This window comes from Leopardus geoffroyi, chromosome B2 (assembly GCF_018350155.1).
Source record: "Leopardus geoffroyi isolate Oge1 chromosome B2, O.geoffroyi_Oge1_pat1.0, whole genome shotgun sequence".
NCBI lineage: Eukaryota > Metazoa > Chordata > Mammalia > Carnivora > Felidae > Leopardus > Leopardus geoffroyi.
This window is the reverse complement of record NC_059332.1, coordinates 54,082,472-54,100,440: the sequence shown is the minus strand read 5'-3', so window position 1 is coordinate 54,100,440 and position 17,969 is coordinate 54,082,472. Positions and strand designations below refer to the sequence as shown.

Sequence of the window (17,969 nt, the reverse complement as noted above, 5' to 3'; positions counted from 1 at the left end):
CACATTTGGTGCTTATAAGTATGTGATGAGGTCATGCATATGAAATGATCAGTTAATTTCCTGGCACATAATAATTGCTTAATAAATGCTAATGCTGCTGTTATTATTTCAAGCTTTTCTGCTTACTAACTATATTTGATATGATACTCTCAAATTTCCCCTTTCTTGCCATCTGAAAAGAAAAATAGCTACCTTTAGAGTGGAGAAGCAACAGTTTTGCTTTGTAGTGTTGGGTATATGAACATACTCTAGGAGCTTGGTTGGATAAACGCCTTCATTTTTCTTGATGCAAGTTTTTTGGCATTAACTATTAACTGCAAGTAATAACCATGTGCAGTGAGAGTGTGTAAAAGGTAAATGAGAAGTAACCAATGTTCTTTTGCCATGTAATAACCTATAGAAAGGAAAAACAAGCACAGACAAGTTGAATTTGCAAGCATTGCACTGATATTGTTCTACTTTAGTGCTTTGGCATTCTTTCTTTCTTTCTTTTTCTTTTCTTTTTTTTTTTTTTAAAGTTTATTCATTTATTTTGAGAGAGAGAAAGCATGAGTCAGGGAGGCACAGAGAGACAGAGAGGGAGAGAATCCCAAGCAGGCTCCACACTGTCAGCATGACATGGGGTTCGAACCCACAAACCGTGAGATTGTGACCTGAGCCGAAGTCTGACGTTTAATAACTGAGCCACCCAGGCTCCCATACTGCTTTGGCTTTTAAAAATATAAAGTAACAGTAGTAAGATTAAGTAACGTTCTTGAGAGCACATCATGTGAAAAAAGGCAAATGGATAATTTTCCAGTTAATTTAATCTAATAAACAAATGACATAGAGGTTAAAATGGAAATGTACTTTGTTTCTCATCAAACTCACTTGTTTACATGTGCTTATAAGTACCAGCTTTTAGCCAGGAGAGACAGACCTGGCCCTTTACAAAAGTCAGGCTGTGATTGAATATTTGTATTTTTAAGCTGGTGATTGGTATTGCCTGAATAACCTTTACAATTGTACCTGGGCTTCAGTGAGAGGCACCTGAGTTGTTTTTTAGGTGACTGCAACTGGATGACTCTTGATGAAAATATTTGGCAAATATTTTTCAGTGACGCCCTGATGAGCCTGCCTTGTCCATACTTGTAGAGTTTTCATGCAGGCTACAAAAGGCAAACCTCAGCTAGCAAACGCATGGCTTTAGGCGAGATTCTTTTGAATGGTTACCAGCACATTATTTGCTGTATGTTGAATATGCAAGTTGGAGCGTATTTAAGGAGCTATTAAAGCTGTAACATTTAGCTGTGGTTTTCACCGTTAGAAGTAGAGCTTTCAGCAGACCTTCTACTTTTTAGTCTACTTTTAATGGTCAAAGAAAGAACATTGTTTCAGGAACAAAAATGCACAGTAGTAGTTACAGCTACCGTAGCAGTGATTCTGTGTTTAGTAACACTACTAGCACTCGAACCAGTCTTGATTCAAATGAAAACTTTCTCTCGGTTAATTGTGGTCCAACTCTGATCAACTCCTGCATTAGCTTCGGCAATGAATCCTTTGATGGACACAGGTATGGAATCATCGTTGTAGGATTGTGTTTTGCTTTTGGTGGGGAATTATTTTTCAGGGGCGGTAAACTCTGTACTTCAAAGGGCAAGGCTTTAATTTATTTTGTCCCTTCTTGTAGGTTGGAAATGTTGCAGCAGATTGCCAACCGAGTTCAAAGGGACAGTGTCATCTGTGAAGACAAACTGATACTTGCCCGAAACGCTCTCCAGTCTGTAAGTTAATTTTAGGAGCCATTGGGATTATGGTGGAGGGGTCTGTACCTTTGGATGAAATAAAATTTTTCTGTAACATTTAGTTGATTCTTGGTATTGTCTTCTACTGAAACTTAAAGTTTGTTAAAGATTGTGATCACTGTTTGCCCTCTTGAGGAAGAGTGAGCAAAGAGAAAGCATATTTTTGAACCAAAAGGGAAAACAGAGAAGACCTAATAAGTAGCTTTGCATTCCAGTATTTTGAGTTTCATATTTGAGGCTAGTTTGGAAACTTGTTTCATAGAATTAATATTGAGTTCTTTTAAAATACAGGATTCTAAAAGATTAGAATCAGGAGTACAGTTTCAGAATGAAGCAGAAATTGCCGGGTATATACTTGAATGTGAGAACCTTTTACGCCAGCATGTAATCGATGTACAGATTCTTATTGATGGAAAATACTACCAGGCAGATCAGTTGGTACAGAGGTAAGATTGCTACGTACTCATACCTTATCCTTTTGTGTAATCACTTCATGGGCACTTGTGTTGGGAATGCAGAATGTGGCAGTTTTATGAAATACATTTCTTATGCTCTTTTCAGTTGAAAATGTGTGTTGCCTTAATTCAGATGTATTTTGAGATGTTAAATAGGTATTTGTTTTTCAAAGATAAGTAATAGAAAAATACTTTATAGCACATACAATATGGAATACTGCAGTAATATACTTACGGTTAAAATAGTTGTATGACATTTGAAAAAGGGAAAATATAAGAAAGTATCCTTTATAACTGATTTTTTAAGTTATCGATTTATCCTATCATGAAAATGTTTATAACAAAATGTTGAAAAAAAATGTATAAAATTCTGTGTCTCTGAGGAGTGGGTTTAGGGGTAGGGAATGGAACCCTTTCAGGTTGTAGACTGTATATATTATATATAATATACATATATATATATATATGAGATACATATTAAGCAAAAATTGTAAATGATGCTTTGACCCAGTAATTTCACTTCTAGGAATTTGTAATAATTTTAAATATAGAAAATATATAAATAAATAAAGAAAAAAGTTTTTTGTTCATGTCAGAAATCTTTTATAATAACAAAATTTGGAAATATCCTACATGTCAAATAATAGAATGATGCCATTGTAATGCAGTAATTATGTTCACTAGAAAGACTATGTGATAATATGGAAAGTGCTTATTGCACAAATTCAGTGAAAAATATTGTGATGCCAAATTTTGTCAGTATGATTATAAGGACTTTTTTTTTTTTTTTTTTTTTGAGAGAGAGAGTGAGCACGTGCAAGTGGGGAGAGGGGCAAAGGGAGAGAGTGAGAGAGATTTTTAAGCAGGTTCCACACCCAGCATGGAGCCTGTCGCAGGGCTCAATCTGAAGACTGTGAGATCATGACCTGAGCCAAAAGCAAGTCAGACTTTTAACTGACTGAGCCACCCAGGTGCCCCATGATTTTTTTTTAAATAGACTATTTTTTGGAGCAGTTCAGGTTTACAGAAAAATTGATTGGAAAATACAGGATTTCCTTATGCCCCTTTATACACACCTTTCCCAATTAGTAATATCTTGAATTAGTGTGATTCTGTTGTTATAATTGATGAGCCAGTAATTGATACATTACTGTTAACTGACTAATGTCCATAGTTGGCATTAGAGTTCACACTTTGTGAAAAATGCCTTTTGCATTATAGTTTATGTCTTCTGATGTTCTTTCCAGGGTTGCAAAACTCCGCGATGAAATTATGGCCTTAAGGAATGAATGTTCCTCGGTGTACAGCAAAGGGCGCATGCTGACGACGGAACAGACAAAACTCATGATATCAGGAATTACTCAAAGTTTAAACTCAGGATTTGCACAGACCGTAAACCCCAGTCTGCACTCAGGGCTGACCCAGGGTTTAACGCCTTCCCTGACCCCTTCTAGTGTGACATCAGGCCTGTCATCAGGTCTGACTTCCCGTCTGACTCCATCTGTCACTCCAGCTTATACACCTGGTTTCCCATCAGGAGGATTAGTTCCAAGTTTCAGTTCAGGAGTAGAGGCCAATTCATTACAAACTCTGAAATTGATGCAGATCCGAAAGCCCCTTCTAAAGTCTTCTTTGCTGGATCAGAATTTAACAGAAGAGGAAATCAACATGAAATTTGTTCAAGATCTTTTGAATTGGGTTGATGAGATGCAGGTAAAAAAATGTTTACCTGAAAGTTTTAGTCTTTAGTCTTTATTGCTCTTAGTTTCTTTTTTTAAATCTAGTATCTTTCTGTTTAAAGGTGCAGCTGGACCGCACTGAATGGGGATCAGATTTGCCAAGTGTTGAAAGCCATTTAGAGAATCATAAAAACGTTCACCGAGCTATTGAAGAATTTGAATCTAGCCTTAAAGAAGCTAAAATCAGTGAGGTATATGAATTTAAAATCTGTATATATTTCATTTTAGTTAGCTATTGTTTTGCTCTTTTTTTTTATAAAGAGCCTATAACAAAATAATAGATACAGTGAGTATGAGTCAGAATTCCTTAGGATCCCTAAGCTTGATGTCTTTTTATCCCATGTTATAGATCCAAATGACGGCACCTCTTAAACTAACTTATGCAGAAAAGTTACACCGATTAGAGAGTCAGTATGCAAAACTCCTGGTAAGTTGTGTTTTTTTGTTTTGTTTTGTTTTGTTTTGTTTTTACTTTCTGTTTCCCTTATCTCTATCTGGCAAAGACATGATTCTTAACAATGATTTTTCTTATGAAGAATACATCCAGGAATCAGGAACGGCACCTTGATACACTCCATAATTTTGTAACTCGTGCAACTAATGAACTTATTTGGTTGAATGAAAAAGAAGAGGAGGAAGTTGCCTATGACTGGAGTGAAAGAAATAACAACATAGCTCGGAAAAAAGATTACCATGCTGTGAGTATGGCCTTTGTCATTGAATGCCAAGGTTGTATATCAGGTGTAGATCTTTTTCTAACCTCACTTCTTCATTCTTTGTTAAATTAGGAACTAATGAGAGAACTTGATCAAAAGGAAGAAAATATTAAATCAGTTCAGGAGATAGCAGAGCAGCTACTTGCGGAAAATCACCCAGCCAGACTGACAATTGAGGTAAGTCAGGAAGCGTAACGGTCATGGTCGAATATTGACATTTGATAGTCACTCTTTAGATTCTTTTATTGCTGATAAATTCAGAAATACAAACTATCAAACTTTTAATACAATGTGACTTAAAAATAATGTTTCTGACCAATCATAGTGCTTCTTGCCTTTATTTTATTTATTTATTTATTTTTAATTTTTTTTTTCAACGTTTATTTATTTTTGGGACAGAGAGAGACAGAGCATGAATGGGGGAGGTGCAGAGAGAGAGGGAGACACAGAATCGGAAACAGGCTCCAGGCTCCGAGCCATCAGCCCAGAGCCCGATGCGGGGCTCGAACTCACGGACCGCGAGATCGTGACCTGGCTGAAGTCGGACGCTTAACCGACTGCGCCACCCAGGCGCCCCTCTTGCCTTTAGCTCTCTTGCTTTTTCTGTGTAACTCACCTGTCGCTTAGAATAAAGGTACCTTTGTCAACTCCCATGGCTAAAGGGATGTATTATAGTAAATATGAAGGCTCTTTTTTTATTCCTCCCTGATACTGTGGTATTGTGCAAGCCATGTAACCAGACTTAGCCTCCTATCCAAAATGGGGGCGATCCTCTAACCCATAGCATTGTAGTAAGATGAGGCAAATAATGTACTCTTACTACTTAGTACAGCTCTGGTTACATATGTTCCCAGGAAGTATTTACAATTATTATTTAACTTAGTAATTTTATTCACAATCTAGTTTTGTGAGGTATATTGGAACAACAGTCTGTGAAAGCCACATGGCATAGTGCACACATTTCACATCCAGAAATGGAGAAGTGGTGTGGGATTTATCAGGTTTCCTGTGCGGTAGTGGTAGTGTGTTTACTTTTTAGTCCTAATATGTACTAGTTAGAGTTAGTGACTTTCTAAAAGTAAAGGGGTGTCATATAAGAGAGACATTCATCAAACATGGACAAATGTAGTATATTGCCAGAGGGAAAAGATGGAGCTGTGCTTAAAATGTGACATGCTTCAAACTCTCACAGGTGAGGAGAGGAATCTGATAGTCTTTGTTCACTGAAATTGCCACAAAACAAAAGATTAGTGAAAATTTAGGCCTCAATAGGAAGTTTTGGGAATGTTATATTTGACCTGCTTCATAGAAAAATGGAGTCTTAGGGCACCTGGGTGGCTCAGTCAGTTAAGCGTCTGACTTTGGCTCAGGTCATGATCTCACAGTTTGTGGGTTCGAGCTCCGCGTTGGGCTCTATGCTGACAGCTCAGAGCCTGCTTCAAATTCTGTGCTTCCCTCTATCTCTCTCCTTTTTCCTCGTTTGTGCTCTGTCTCTTTCTCTCAAAAATAAATAAATAAGCAAACATTAAAAACAAAAAAAAATCAGAGTCTTGCATGCAGATGAAATGCCAATTAAAGAGCCAGTTAAAGAGCTTGAAGAGTAGTGGGAAGCACTAGGGAAAGCACTTTAGAATAACGAAGGATTTGGATATACTTTTGTATGATACTAAAAATAGAGTATTCTTCAAGGTAGAGATGAAACTGTTAGGAAATATGATTACAGGCTAAGAATTTTAATGGGATTGGATAATGTGAATGTGAACCTGATTACTTTTATGTAGAAATGCTAATCTAATTAAAAATTTCTTGAGGGATAAAATTAAGCTTGAGTCATCTTTATGATTCTATTGGCCTATCCAATGTCTTGTGGGCACATGGGTAATATTTAGTTAATTATCAACACTTCTTCATATGTTATGTGAAAAAATAAACTAATAATCTAACAACTCACAATGATATGTCTTTTATAGCCAATTTGCTCAAAGTAGCTTAATTTGAGGGTGCAGGTAATATGACTGTGATATGTTGCCAGATTTCCATTCCTACACCGTATATTCCATTCAGAAAGCCTGCCTGAGCATAGCTCAGCAGAAATAACTTTTTCCAGAAGGGGAAGCGTGACAGGCTTACTTAAGAGTCATTAAAGTATCTAGATCGCCCTCTTCTGGAAGTCAGTGAATTGCATCTTAAATATGAAAGGGTGTTTTATGCTTTCTTTATGAAGTAGGTGTTCTGTTACCTTTTTGCTCTCACAAGAGATTCACTTTATATTAAAAATTCAAGTGAAAATATTTGTAATAAAAATTCCTAGTACTATAATAATTATAGTTCCAGAATTACAGAAATAAAGGATTGCCCTCTCTCTTCTTCACTCTTGCCAAACCTCTCTGGCAAAAACAAATATGTAAGTCATCCCCCTGACCCCAAGAACTGCTGGCCTAGTTTTAGAAACAAAAACAAGTGAAAACTACAGAACCATCTATTTTTATGTGCATTTTTAAATATTTATTTTAGATTTAATGTAAATTTAGATTTAGATTTTTAGGACTGGCTTTGTGCAAGTGAGAGCTCTTGTATTAGAGGGATATTTCACTACCCTAATTTTCAGGTCTTGCTCTGTTAAAATGATCTCATCACCTATTTCGATAGCAGAGTTTCTAATCCTTTAAAAGCTTTGTCGTATGTATATGTCATTCCTCTTCAGCCATTCACAATGGCTGTGATTTTTATCTTCAAGGCCTATCGAGCGGCAATGCAGACACAATGGAGCTGGGTCTTACAGCTGTGCCAGTGTGTGGAGCAGCATGTCAAGGAAAACACCGCGTATTTCGAGGTATATGAATGGGATCACAGCGTGATTTGGGCCGATTTACAGAAAGCATCTCCCTATTTATTAAGGACATGTATGTAATGTGCAGGGGAATGAAACTGAAATATTTTCTTTGTAGGATATATGGGAAAAATGTCCTATAGGATAGACTGAAGCATTGTATTAAGGAGGAAATCCTTTAAAAGCCTTTTAAAATGTCAGAAAGTCTTTATTTTATAAATGCCTTTTACAAGGAAATATTTCATTATAAAGAGTCATTACAAAGAGCTCTTTTTTTTTTATTCTTCAGGAATTTTAAAATACTGGAATTTCACTCCTACTCATAAATTATTTGGACCCTCAAGTAAAACAAAGCTTTAGCCAGAATAATATAGGGGCAAAGCACAACACAGATATAAGCTTTAGACACTTAGCATTTACTGACAATCATCCAAATTCAACAGTGGTTGTTTGGGTAAAGGAGGAATGTGACTATTAAGTTGTCTTGTGATTTTATTCATGAGGGGTCCACGGGGCTCTGGTACTTGGACTTGACAACTCTGTGCTTGACTGGCATTGAATAAACTTGAGCTGCTGGTTTTCATCTTTCTATAGTTTTTCAATGATGCCAAAGAAGCTACTGATTACTTGAAGAATCTCAAGGACGCCATTCAGCGGAAGTACAGCTGTGACAGATCAAGCAGCATTCACAAACTGGAAGACCTGGTTCAGGAGTCAATGGTACCAGTGCAAGAACCTGTGCATTTCATCAGTCATGTGAATCAGGAGTAGATTAGCATTTCATCATATTGTTATGTGTGCAGAACTTTATATTTTATTGGTACTGTTGGTATTTCATTTGATCAGGCATTTAAACATTCAGTTTTATTGTGTTTTGGTAACAATTACAACAAAATGTTTTTTATGTGATTGCCTTTATATTTTAAATACATGTTTTGATAGTGGTGTGTGTGTGTTTGTGTGTGTTTAGTCATGCACTTCACAAATAACTGTAAGCACTTTGTATATGGTAGACACTATTTTAAGTACTGGAGATAGAGCAGTGAAGAAAAGAGACAAGAATCCCCACATTCCTGGTGCTTCTGTGCGAGAGGGGGAGCAGGCAGTAAACATGGTAAATGAGTAAAATATAGGTAGCATAGTGGTAAATGCTAAAGAGGAAAAAAAAACATCACATAAAGACAAGGGAAGAGAGGTGCCAGAGGGGGCGGGGAGGGCTTGAATGTTTAAACCAGGTGGTCAGAGACTTTTGTGATGAAATTTTGTTTGTGTAAAGCCCTAAAAGAAGAGAGAGTACAAGTCTTTTATTTTTCAATATCTGTCTTATGTATTACTTAGGAAGAGAAAGAAGAACTTTTACAGTATAAAAGCACAGTAGCAAGCCTGATGGGGAGAGCAAAAACAATAATTCAGCTGAAGCCGAGGAATCCTGACTGTCCACTCAAAACTTCTATTCCAATCAAAGCTATCTGTGACTACAGACAAATTGAGGTATTGTAGAAGTAGACCAATTTCTGGCACTATTCTTGTATTTCTTAATTTATTTTAAAGTTTATTTATTTGAGAGAGAGAGAGGGTGAGCAGGGGAGGGGCAGAGGGGAATACCAAGCAGGCTCCGTGCTGTCAGTGCAGAGTGCAACTTGGGGCTTGAACCCATGAACCGTGAGATCGTGACCTGAGCTGAAATCAGAAGTCAGATGCTTAACCATCTGAGCCACCCAGGTTCCCCTATTCTTAATATTTTAAAAATGAGGTCATATTGCTTGTTCTCGTGGTAGAGTTTTCTACCTCAAAAAACAAACAAACAAAAAATCCCAAGATTGGGTATGATAAAGGATTAGTTGATAGTGACCTCATTGCGTTATTCCTTTCTTCATTTAAAACCAGATAACCATTTACAAAGATGATGAATGTGTTTTGGCCAACAATTCTCACCGTGCGAAATGGAAGGTCATCAGCCCCACTGGGAATGAGGCTATGGTCCCGTCTGTGTGCTTCACAGTCCCTCCACCAAACAAAGAAGCAGTTGACTTTGCAAACAGGTGTGTATGTGTTCACTAAACACATAGAACTGGGTTTGTAGGCTCTCTGAAGGTTGAAGAAACAATCAATACTTTGTCAAGGCCCATAGGATCAGAAGGATCTAGAACTAGTAAACACGGGATAGTTCACAAACAGAAAAATTGTAGCATGTTTTCAGAGGGAGTGAAAAGAATTAAGTGTTTGTTTGTTTTTCATATTTTTCAGAATTGAGCAACAGTATCAGAATGTCCTGACTCTTTGGCATGAGTCTCACATAAACATGAAGAGTGTAGTGTCCTGGCATTATCTCATCAATGAAATTGATAGAATTCGAGCTAGCAATGTGGCTTCAGTAAGTATAAATCTACACATCAGCCTGATCTGTCCAAAAATGTGGGGCACATTAGCACGAGGGGTGGAATTTTGTTTTTGTTATAGGATAGGATGGAGCCCAGCAGGTCCATGCTAATATTCATCCATTTAATGATTATTTGTTACATACCTGCTGTATACAGGCACTTTGTAAGAATTGGGGAAATCTGGAGATCACATTTCATTCAGTGCTTAATACATTTTGATAAGGAGACAGGGTATAGTGTTTGAACTTATGGGATAATTTGATTTCATTTTTTGATGTTTTATAATCTTGTTTTTCCTCATCTGTTAAAACTCAAAAATGTTAATTAAGAATAACATTAATTTCAAATGGTTCTTCTATTTATGGCTATCAATATGAACTGATGTGTACCAGGAGACCCTAACTTAAGAACTATCCTGTTTAAATTTAGCTCTTAGTACCATAATCACTTGATTACATGGATCATTGGTCTTCCTTAGATAAAGACAATGTTACCTGGTGAACATCAACAAGTTCTGAGTAACCTGCAGTCTCGTTTTGAAGATTTTCTGGAAGATAGCCAGGAATCCCAAATATTTTCAGGCTCAGATATAACGCAACTGGAAAAGGAGGTTAATGTATGTAAGCAGTATTATCAAGAACTTCTTAAATCAGCAGAAAGAGGTAAAGCATGGGAATCTTTATCTTTTTTTCCCTCCATAGGTGTTTAGATCAGGCTATTCTCTGCTGTCAGTGGGAATCTTGATCTTAGGAGTGTTACATTACCCAACCTATGATAGATAGGCACAGTGCTACCTATCAGACATAGAAATTAAAAGTATGTTTGTGGTAGGAAGATACAAGAGAGGTTCATTTATTTCTAAATGATCAACTAATTAAAAAATGCCAACCAAATAATATGACAAATGGTGAATTCTTAACACATCTGCTTTTCAGCATTTCCTTTCTTTTTTTTTTTTTTTAATTTTAAAAATTTTTATTTATTTTTGAGAGAGACAGAGACAGGGCACAAACAGGGGAGGGGCAGAGAGAGAGGGAGACACAGAATCCAAAGCAGGCTCCGGACTCTGAGCTGTCAGCACAGAGCCCAACGTGGCGGTTGAACCCACAGGCCGTGAGATCATGACCTGAGCCAACGTCAGGCACTTAACACACTGAGCCACCCAGGCACCCTCCAGTATTGTCACTATTTTCTAATGCAATGTTCCGAACGATCTTTTAGTTTCAGTCATTTTTCTATGTACCGAATCTGGATTTTTTTTTTTTTTTTTGAAGACTTTATCTTTTGGAGCAGTTTTAGATTCATAGTAAAATTGAGAGGAAGGTACAGAGAGTTCCCATAATCCAAACTGGATTTTATACAGGGGTTAGAGGAAAAGGTTGTGTCTAGTTAACTTCTGTTAAATATATATTTTATTCTGAAATCTTTTGATATTACCTAGAGACAAAAGAATTTATTGGTAACCTATTAAAATTTTTTTTAAAACATTAACAAATTCTTTACCTACCTTTCATTTTTAAGTATTTTTAATTTAAAAAATTAATCTGCAGCTAATATAATTCACATTTTTGTGATCATAAAACAGCATGATATATTTACTTTCCTTGGACATCATATCAGAAATTGGCAGGGCACCTGGGTGGCTCATTCAGTTAAGCATCTGACTTTGACTCAGGTCATGATCTCACAGTTCTTGGGTCTGAGCCCTGCATCAGCTCCGTGCTGACAGCTCGGAGCCGGGAGCCTGCTTCAGATTCTGTGTCTCCCTCTCTCTCTGTCCCTTCCCCACTTGTGTACTCTCACTCTCTCTCTTTCAAAAATAAATAAAACATTAAAAAATAAATCAGAAATTGGCACTTTTGGGGAAATATTATTAACTGTTCATAAACTGTGATGTCCACTGTTTCGAGATTTATATCTTTAGGGTGAGATTTTGGTGAATGCCTGGTAACAGTGGTTCAACCAGCTATGTCCCAGTAGTAGTAACACTGCCACATTAGGATACGAACAGCAGCATCCAGAAGACAGAAAACAAGGTATTTTCTAAACGTTACATTTACGTTCACAGAGGAGCAAGAGGAATCTGTGTATAACCTATACATCTCTGAAGTTCGAAACATTAGACTTCGGTTAGAGAGTTGCGAAGATCGGTTGATTAGACAGATCCGCACTCCACTGGAAAGAGATGATTTGCATGAAAGTGTGTTCAGAATCACTGAGCAGGAGGTGAGATTCGTAAATGTGTTGGGACAGAATTAAGGTAAATTATTGTCTCGGTGACCTTCACTGTCAAACTCCGGTGACTTCATATGCTCAGCTTTGCCCACTGGTCACGTTGTGAGATCTGATTATGTGTTTATTTCTTATTGTGAAGCAGGATTCTGTAATTCAGTTCTATATTTGACTCCGGTAAATGTAGAAATGTGTACCCTCTTACTGGACTTGTCATAGTGAAAGTCATCATATGTTTATTGACCACCTGCTGAATGCAGAAGCACGGAGTTAGGTATTCGTGCCCAAGGAGATGGGCAGTAAGGGAATTACTGATTATGAGACTTGAATGCTGTGGCTTACTTTCCATGATAAAGAAAAAGTAAAGAATATGTAGCTTTTTAAGTCAGTGATTATAATGTAAATTGTGTGTTTTTAAACTGTTTTAGGAAAGATGCCCCATCTGGAGTGACAGCCCAATACCTATGTTTATTCTCTGTTTTATAGAAACTAAAGAAAGAGCTGGAGCGACTTAAAGATGATTTGGGAACAATCACAAATAAATGTGAAGAATTTTTCAGTCAAGCAGCAACCTCTGCATCAGTGCCCACCTTACGGTCTGAGCTCGGTGTGGTCATTCAGAACATGAACCAAGTCTATTCTATGTCTTCCACTTACATAGATAAGTATGTAATCTCTGTCTTTTTATTTATTTTTATTTTTTTACAGTTTATTTTGAGAGAGAGAGAGAGAGTGTGAGTGGGGGAGGGGCAGAGAGAGGGGGAGAGAGAGAATCCCAAGCAGGCTCCATGCTGCCAGCACAGAGCCCAGTGTTGGGCTCAAATCCACAAAACCGTGAGGTCATGACGTAAGAAGAAACCAAGAGTCGGATACCCAACCTACTGAGCCACCCAGGCACCCCTGTAACCACTGTCTTAATATAAATTTGCTTCATGGGGTGCCTGGGTGGCTCAGTCAGTTGAGTGACCGACTTCGGCTCAGGTCATGATCTCATGGTTTGTGAGTTCGAGCTACACGTTGGGCTCTGTGCTGACAGCTCAGAGCCTGAAGCCTGTTTCAGATTCTGTGTCTCCCTCTCTCTCTGCTCCTCCCCAACTCATGCTCTGTCTCTCTCTGTCTCAGAAATAAATAAACATTAAAAAAATTTTTTTAAAAATTTGCTTCATACAACTGTCCTATATACACATGCTGTTCATTTAAAACATTCATCTTTATTAAAGTAAATACTCCCTTTTTTGTTTTAATAACAAATGTACTAAATATTTCCATGGATTTATTATGCTTCATATTGAAAGGAAATGTGCCTCAGATTAGAGCATATGTGGACAGGTGTTCCCACATTTTGCCCATAGTTTTAATCCCACATCTGTTGGAGCCCATAGTATTTTTTCCTCTAGAGTTTGGTCTAAATAAGGTTTGAAAGAAGACCACCTTATGTTGCAGTCTCTTGCAAAAGAGCATTTGCAGGGCAGGGCATGAGAGCACATGCCCTCCATTAAGAAGAGAGTTAGTTGAATGTTGATCTCGTAGTAAATGTCTCAGTGCTGCAAGATGAAGAACAGCTGTATCGTGCGTCATTATGGTGCATCAGGACTGTGTTATTGGAAAATAAACATTTACTAATAGGAAGCTGTTGTTGCATTCTCTTTTTTAGACTGAAAACTGTTAATTTGGTGTTGAAAAACACTCAAGCAGCGGAAGCCCTGGTAAAACTCTATGAAACTAAACTGTGTGAAGAGGAAGCAGTTATAGCTGACAAGAATAATATTGAGAATCTAATAAGTACCTTAAAGGTATGTGTCTCACTTCTGGCTCTTTTATAAGGTCATACTTTATTTCTCCAGCACCTGGATCTTCAAACATTAAGTAAATAACTTAATTTGAATATATTTATATTCATTTCATTTCATATCTCTCTATAGCCATACCTTAGCATAAATGAGTCATTTTTAGTTTGTGGATAGTTTTTCTCATTTGAAATTTGCATCTTTTTGATAATAGCTTTTTATAATCAATTCATGTGAGCAAAAGGAGTTGAAGCTAAAAATTATATTATTTTTAGTAGATTCTCTTGCTGAAAGAGGCAGTTAAGACATTAAGGATGTAAGTAGAGGAGTTAATTCAAGAAGGGAAGTAGACAGGTAATTGTACTCGTCTGTATTGATATTTCTATGTATAAAGCATGAGTATAAAATTATTGTGAAGGAGTAAAGAATGGTCTCTTTGATTTTTAATGCAAGTATTCACTTTTAACCAATGAGATTAGTAGATACTTAAGAAATAGTCTTGCTTAATTTTGTTTTATTGATATGCAAATTATTTTAGGCTGAACTTTATAAAATTGCTTTTTTTAAAGATCAAAGTGCAGTCAGATATTGATAATTTCATGTGGTTCAAACTAATATTTTTGTTTATGAAAGATAGTCTTTATTTTATTTTATATCAGTCATTTGTACATAAATTGTAAAATTAGGTAAAGAGTGTGTTTGCCTAGTGAGTGGTTGACACATTTTTATAACTTTCACCCATTAATGTATTTTAGCAATGGAGGTCTGAAGTAGATGAAAAGAGAGAGGTATTCCATGCATTAGAGGATGAGTTGCAGAAAGCTAAAGCCATCAGTGATGAAATGTTTAAAACCTATAAAGAACGGGACCTTGATTTTGACTGGCACAAAGAAAAAGCAGACCAATTAGTTGAAAGGTGGCAAAATATTCACGTTCAGATTGACAACAGGTTAGTATCCTCTTGTGTTCAGTTTCAGCACAGATGTAGTGTTTATCCTTGTGTTCTAGTAAAATCTAAAGTTACCAGGTTTTTTATTTTTTAAATTTTTTTTTCAACGTTTATTTATTTTTGGGACAGAGAGAGACAGAGCATGAACGGGGGAGGGTCAGAGAGAGAGGGAGACACAGAATCGGAAACAGGCTCCAGGCTCTGAGCCATCAGCCCAGAGCCCGACGTGGGGCTCGAACTCACGGACCGCGAGATCGTGACCTGGCTGAAGTCGGACGCTTAACCGACTGCGCCACCCAGGCGCCCCGTAAAGTTACTAGGTTTTTTAAAACTTCATATATAGTTAATTTCACAGAGTTACTTTCCATATATAGTTAATTTGATTAATTGCAAGGGCTCTATCTAATTATATTTCTTTTTGTTTTGGTGGACTTTAGCAAGACAGTTAACTTCAAAATAAATGTTTTTCAACTCTTTTAATTAAAAAATGTTTTCAATGTTTATTTTGAGAGAGAGAGTGTGAGAGAAGGAGAGTAGGGGAGTGGCAGAGAGTGGGAGAGAGAGAGAGAAAGAGAGAGAGAGAATCCTAATCAAGCTCCATACTGGCAGCAGAGAGACCGATGTGGGGCTCAAACTCATGAACCCTGAGATTATGACCTGAGCCAAAATCAAGAATTGGATGCTTAACCATCTGAGCCACCCAGGAGCCCCTTAACTCTGTTTTGTTAAAACTGCTGATGTATTCTGGCATTTGTATAGTAAATCTACTTGTCTTTTCTGAAGGAAAAAAATATAGTTCTATGAGTAATTACCAATGTACAATATTCAAATAGCCAAGACTTAGTAAGAACATGGATCATGTGTTTGAGAGGGCTGTATGAATCAATCTACACCTAAGAAGTGTAAAGCGATTGTAATGACCTGATGTTCATTTTAATTTAGGTTACAAGAAAGTTGAAATCATTCACCCAGTGACTGAAGTAAAAAAGTGAAAGCAAATGGGATGGTTTTAGGGCTCATCTTAAAGGAAATCAAGTCCTGTCCTTTATCATTCATTGTAATGTTTATATTAATGCCAATAAAGTGCTTTTATAATACAGGGCCATTCTTGAGAAGTAAAATTATGTCCAAATATATGTTATCTAATTTCTGTAAAATATGTGTTATGCAGTAAATGTTTAATGTAGTAGTCTTAAAATCATAGAAACTGAGGTTTGTTTGTTTTTTTTCTCACACTTCCTAGAAAGCACTCTCTGAGTCCATGTTGAACCATCCATTGAAATACTTTGTCATTATTTCAAAAGAGAACTGCCATTGGATGCAAGCTTTGGGTATTTAAGATATGCCAATTGATAATAATTATGGTTAAGTTTCCAATTTTCTTGATTTTTAGCTTTAGTCTGTTGGGCTTGAACCTAGAAAAATCAGAACTACTAAGTTGTACAACCCCAGGACAAAATGTTTATATTCAACCTAAGCCAGTATGGAGTGAGTCCCTTGGAGATAGGCCTTGAATTCTTTACACTTATCCCTATTGTTGTACCTAGTGCATTGTGTGTCTCACTATACCTTGCACTCTCTTAAGGGATACTGTTGGAAACTATGAGTATCTTGTTTTTATTCTCTTAGGTTACGGGACTTAGAAGGCATTGGCAAATCACTGAAGTACTATAGAGATACTTATCACCCTTTAGATGATTGGATCCAGCAAGTTGAAACTACCCAGAGAAAAATTCAGGAAAATCAGCCTGAAAATAGTAAAACTCTAGCCACACAGTTGAATCAACAGAAGGTATGTAAAAACAGTTCCTTATACTAAGGTTGTGCCTGCATTTGGTGAGTCATGACCCTTATCTTCCTTTACCTTGTTAAAAGAAAAAGCCAGCAACTATCTGGAGGAAGGTAAGGAGTAAATCATAAACACTAAAATCCTATAGTCCAAACTTACATCCATCACGTACTTTGATTTCTTGGAAGTCATTTTTGAAAATATAAGGCATTAGAAAATAGCATGTTGGGACAGTGTTCAAATGTAATCATTTACTCATAAGTATGGTCATTTAATCATTAGTATGGAAATCTCTTTGGCACTTTGGTGGCCACAATAGTTTTGCAGTATCTTAAATAAATAAAAATGGCTAGTGTCTGTAGAAAATTAAACAGCCACGTTTGACAGAGAATTGAATTCTTTGAGATTTCTGTTCCATCTTGAGGGGACAATAGTGTCCAGTTCCACTTTGATCAGGAATGGGAGGGGGGGCAAGGCCTTCAAGTCCACTTTTGGATAATTCCTGAGGAGTTTAGTAATTTTTGCTTTGGAAGCCCCCTGAGGCTGGGTCACTTATGTGGCTTAATCCAGAAGTTTGTAATTTCCCTCACTACATACTAAGCACAAAGGACTAAAGAGCTTTATTATTAAAGGGTATGGTTATTTCTTAGTTCCTGAGCATTTTAGTAGTTAAATAGCATAGAGTTCCTTGTTCTCTTTCTTCTAAACTCTATGTGTTTATAGATGCTGGTGTCCGAAATAGAAATGAAACAGAGCAAAATGGATGAGTGTCAAAAATATGCAGAACAGTACTCAACTACAGTGAAGGTAAGAAGATTCAGTTACTTGCATCAAGTTCAATGTTCAGGTATGTGATTCAACAAAATACTGAAGAAAAAAAAAACCTCTGCAAATAATTTCACTGTGTTAAAAAGTAAAAACAGAGAATCTTCATTTGAACCCTGTGACACTTACCTAATAATTCTTTATGACACGTGAGGCACACGTCAGCCTTGGGTTCATTCATTTTCTCCCAATCACACACGACACCCCGGAATAAATGCATAGCTCTGAAATTGTTTTTTTTTTTTTTTTTTATCATTTTGTGCATGTTTGTGTATGTTCTGTCTCTCTCTTTCTCTCTCTCTGTCTGTCTCTCTCTTCTTTACTATTGCTAGAATATTCCCTGGAAGAGCTTGGCTTTCTTAGGAGACAGTTCCCATGTGTTTTGAAGCTGTTGACAATGCCTGGGCTTTAGCCATCAGACCTACTCTTCCATTGCCCAGCCAGAGGAAAGGGAGGCTGAATATAACTAGCATATTGTAACT

At 36.9% G+C, this 17,969-nt stretch overlaps 1 protein-coding gene across 31 annotated transcripts in view; it reads left to right on the top strand.

Annotated features, from left to right (window-relative positions):
- Positions 1–17,969, top strand: part of DST (dystonin) — a 495,699-nt gene that overhangs the window by 320,513 nt on the left and 157,217 nt on the right. For 28 of the 31 annotated variants that reach the window (XM_045498616.1, XM_045498614.1, XM_045498603.1 and 25 more), the window contains 19 exons: positions 1,670–1,763; positions 2,076–2,230; positions 3,487–3,952; positions 4,041–4,169; positions 4,328–4,405; positions 4,515–4,676; positions 4,767–4,871; positions 7,432–7,527; positions 8,119–8,244; positions 8,863–9,015; positions 9,412–9,566; positions 9,772–9,898; positions 10,384–10,567; positions 11,974–12,131; positions 12,624–12,802; positions 13,792–13,930; positions 14,680–14,873; positions 16,503–16,665; positions 17,386–17,469. In XM_045498616.1, the coding sequence (XP_045354572.1) occupies positions 1,670–1,763; positions 2,076–2,230; positions 3,487–3,952; positions 4,041–4,169; positions 4,328–4,405; positions 4,515–4,676; positions 4,767–4,871; positions 7,432–7,527; positions 8,119–8,244; positions 8,863–9,015; positions 9,412–9,566; positions 9,772–9,898; positions 10,384–10,567; positions 11,974–12,131; positions 12,624–12,802; positions 13,792–13,930; positions 14,680–14,873; positions 16,503–16,665; positions 17,386–17,469 (2,947 nt within the window). Of the gene's footprint in view, positions 1–1,281; positions 1,553–1,669; positions 1,764–2,075; positions 2,231–3,486; positions 3,953–4,040; positions 4,170–4,327; positions 4,406–4,514; positions 4,677–4,766; positions 4,872–7,431; positions 7,528–8,118; positions 8,245–8,862; positions 9,016–9,411; positions 9,567–9,771; positions 9,899–10,383; positions 10,568–11,973; positions 12,132–12,623; positions 12,803–13,791; positions 13,931–14,679; positions 14,874–16,502; positions 16,666–17,385; positions 17,470–17,969 lie in introns of those variants that run through there. The other 3 variants (XM_045498622.1, XM_045498613.1, XM_045498621.1) reach the window with 3 other exon arrangements.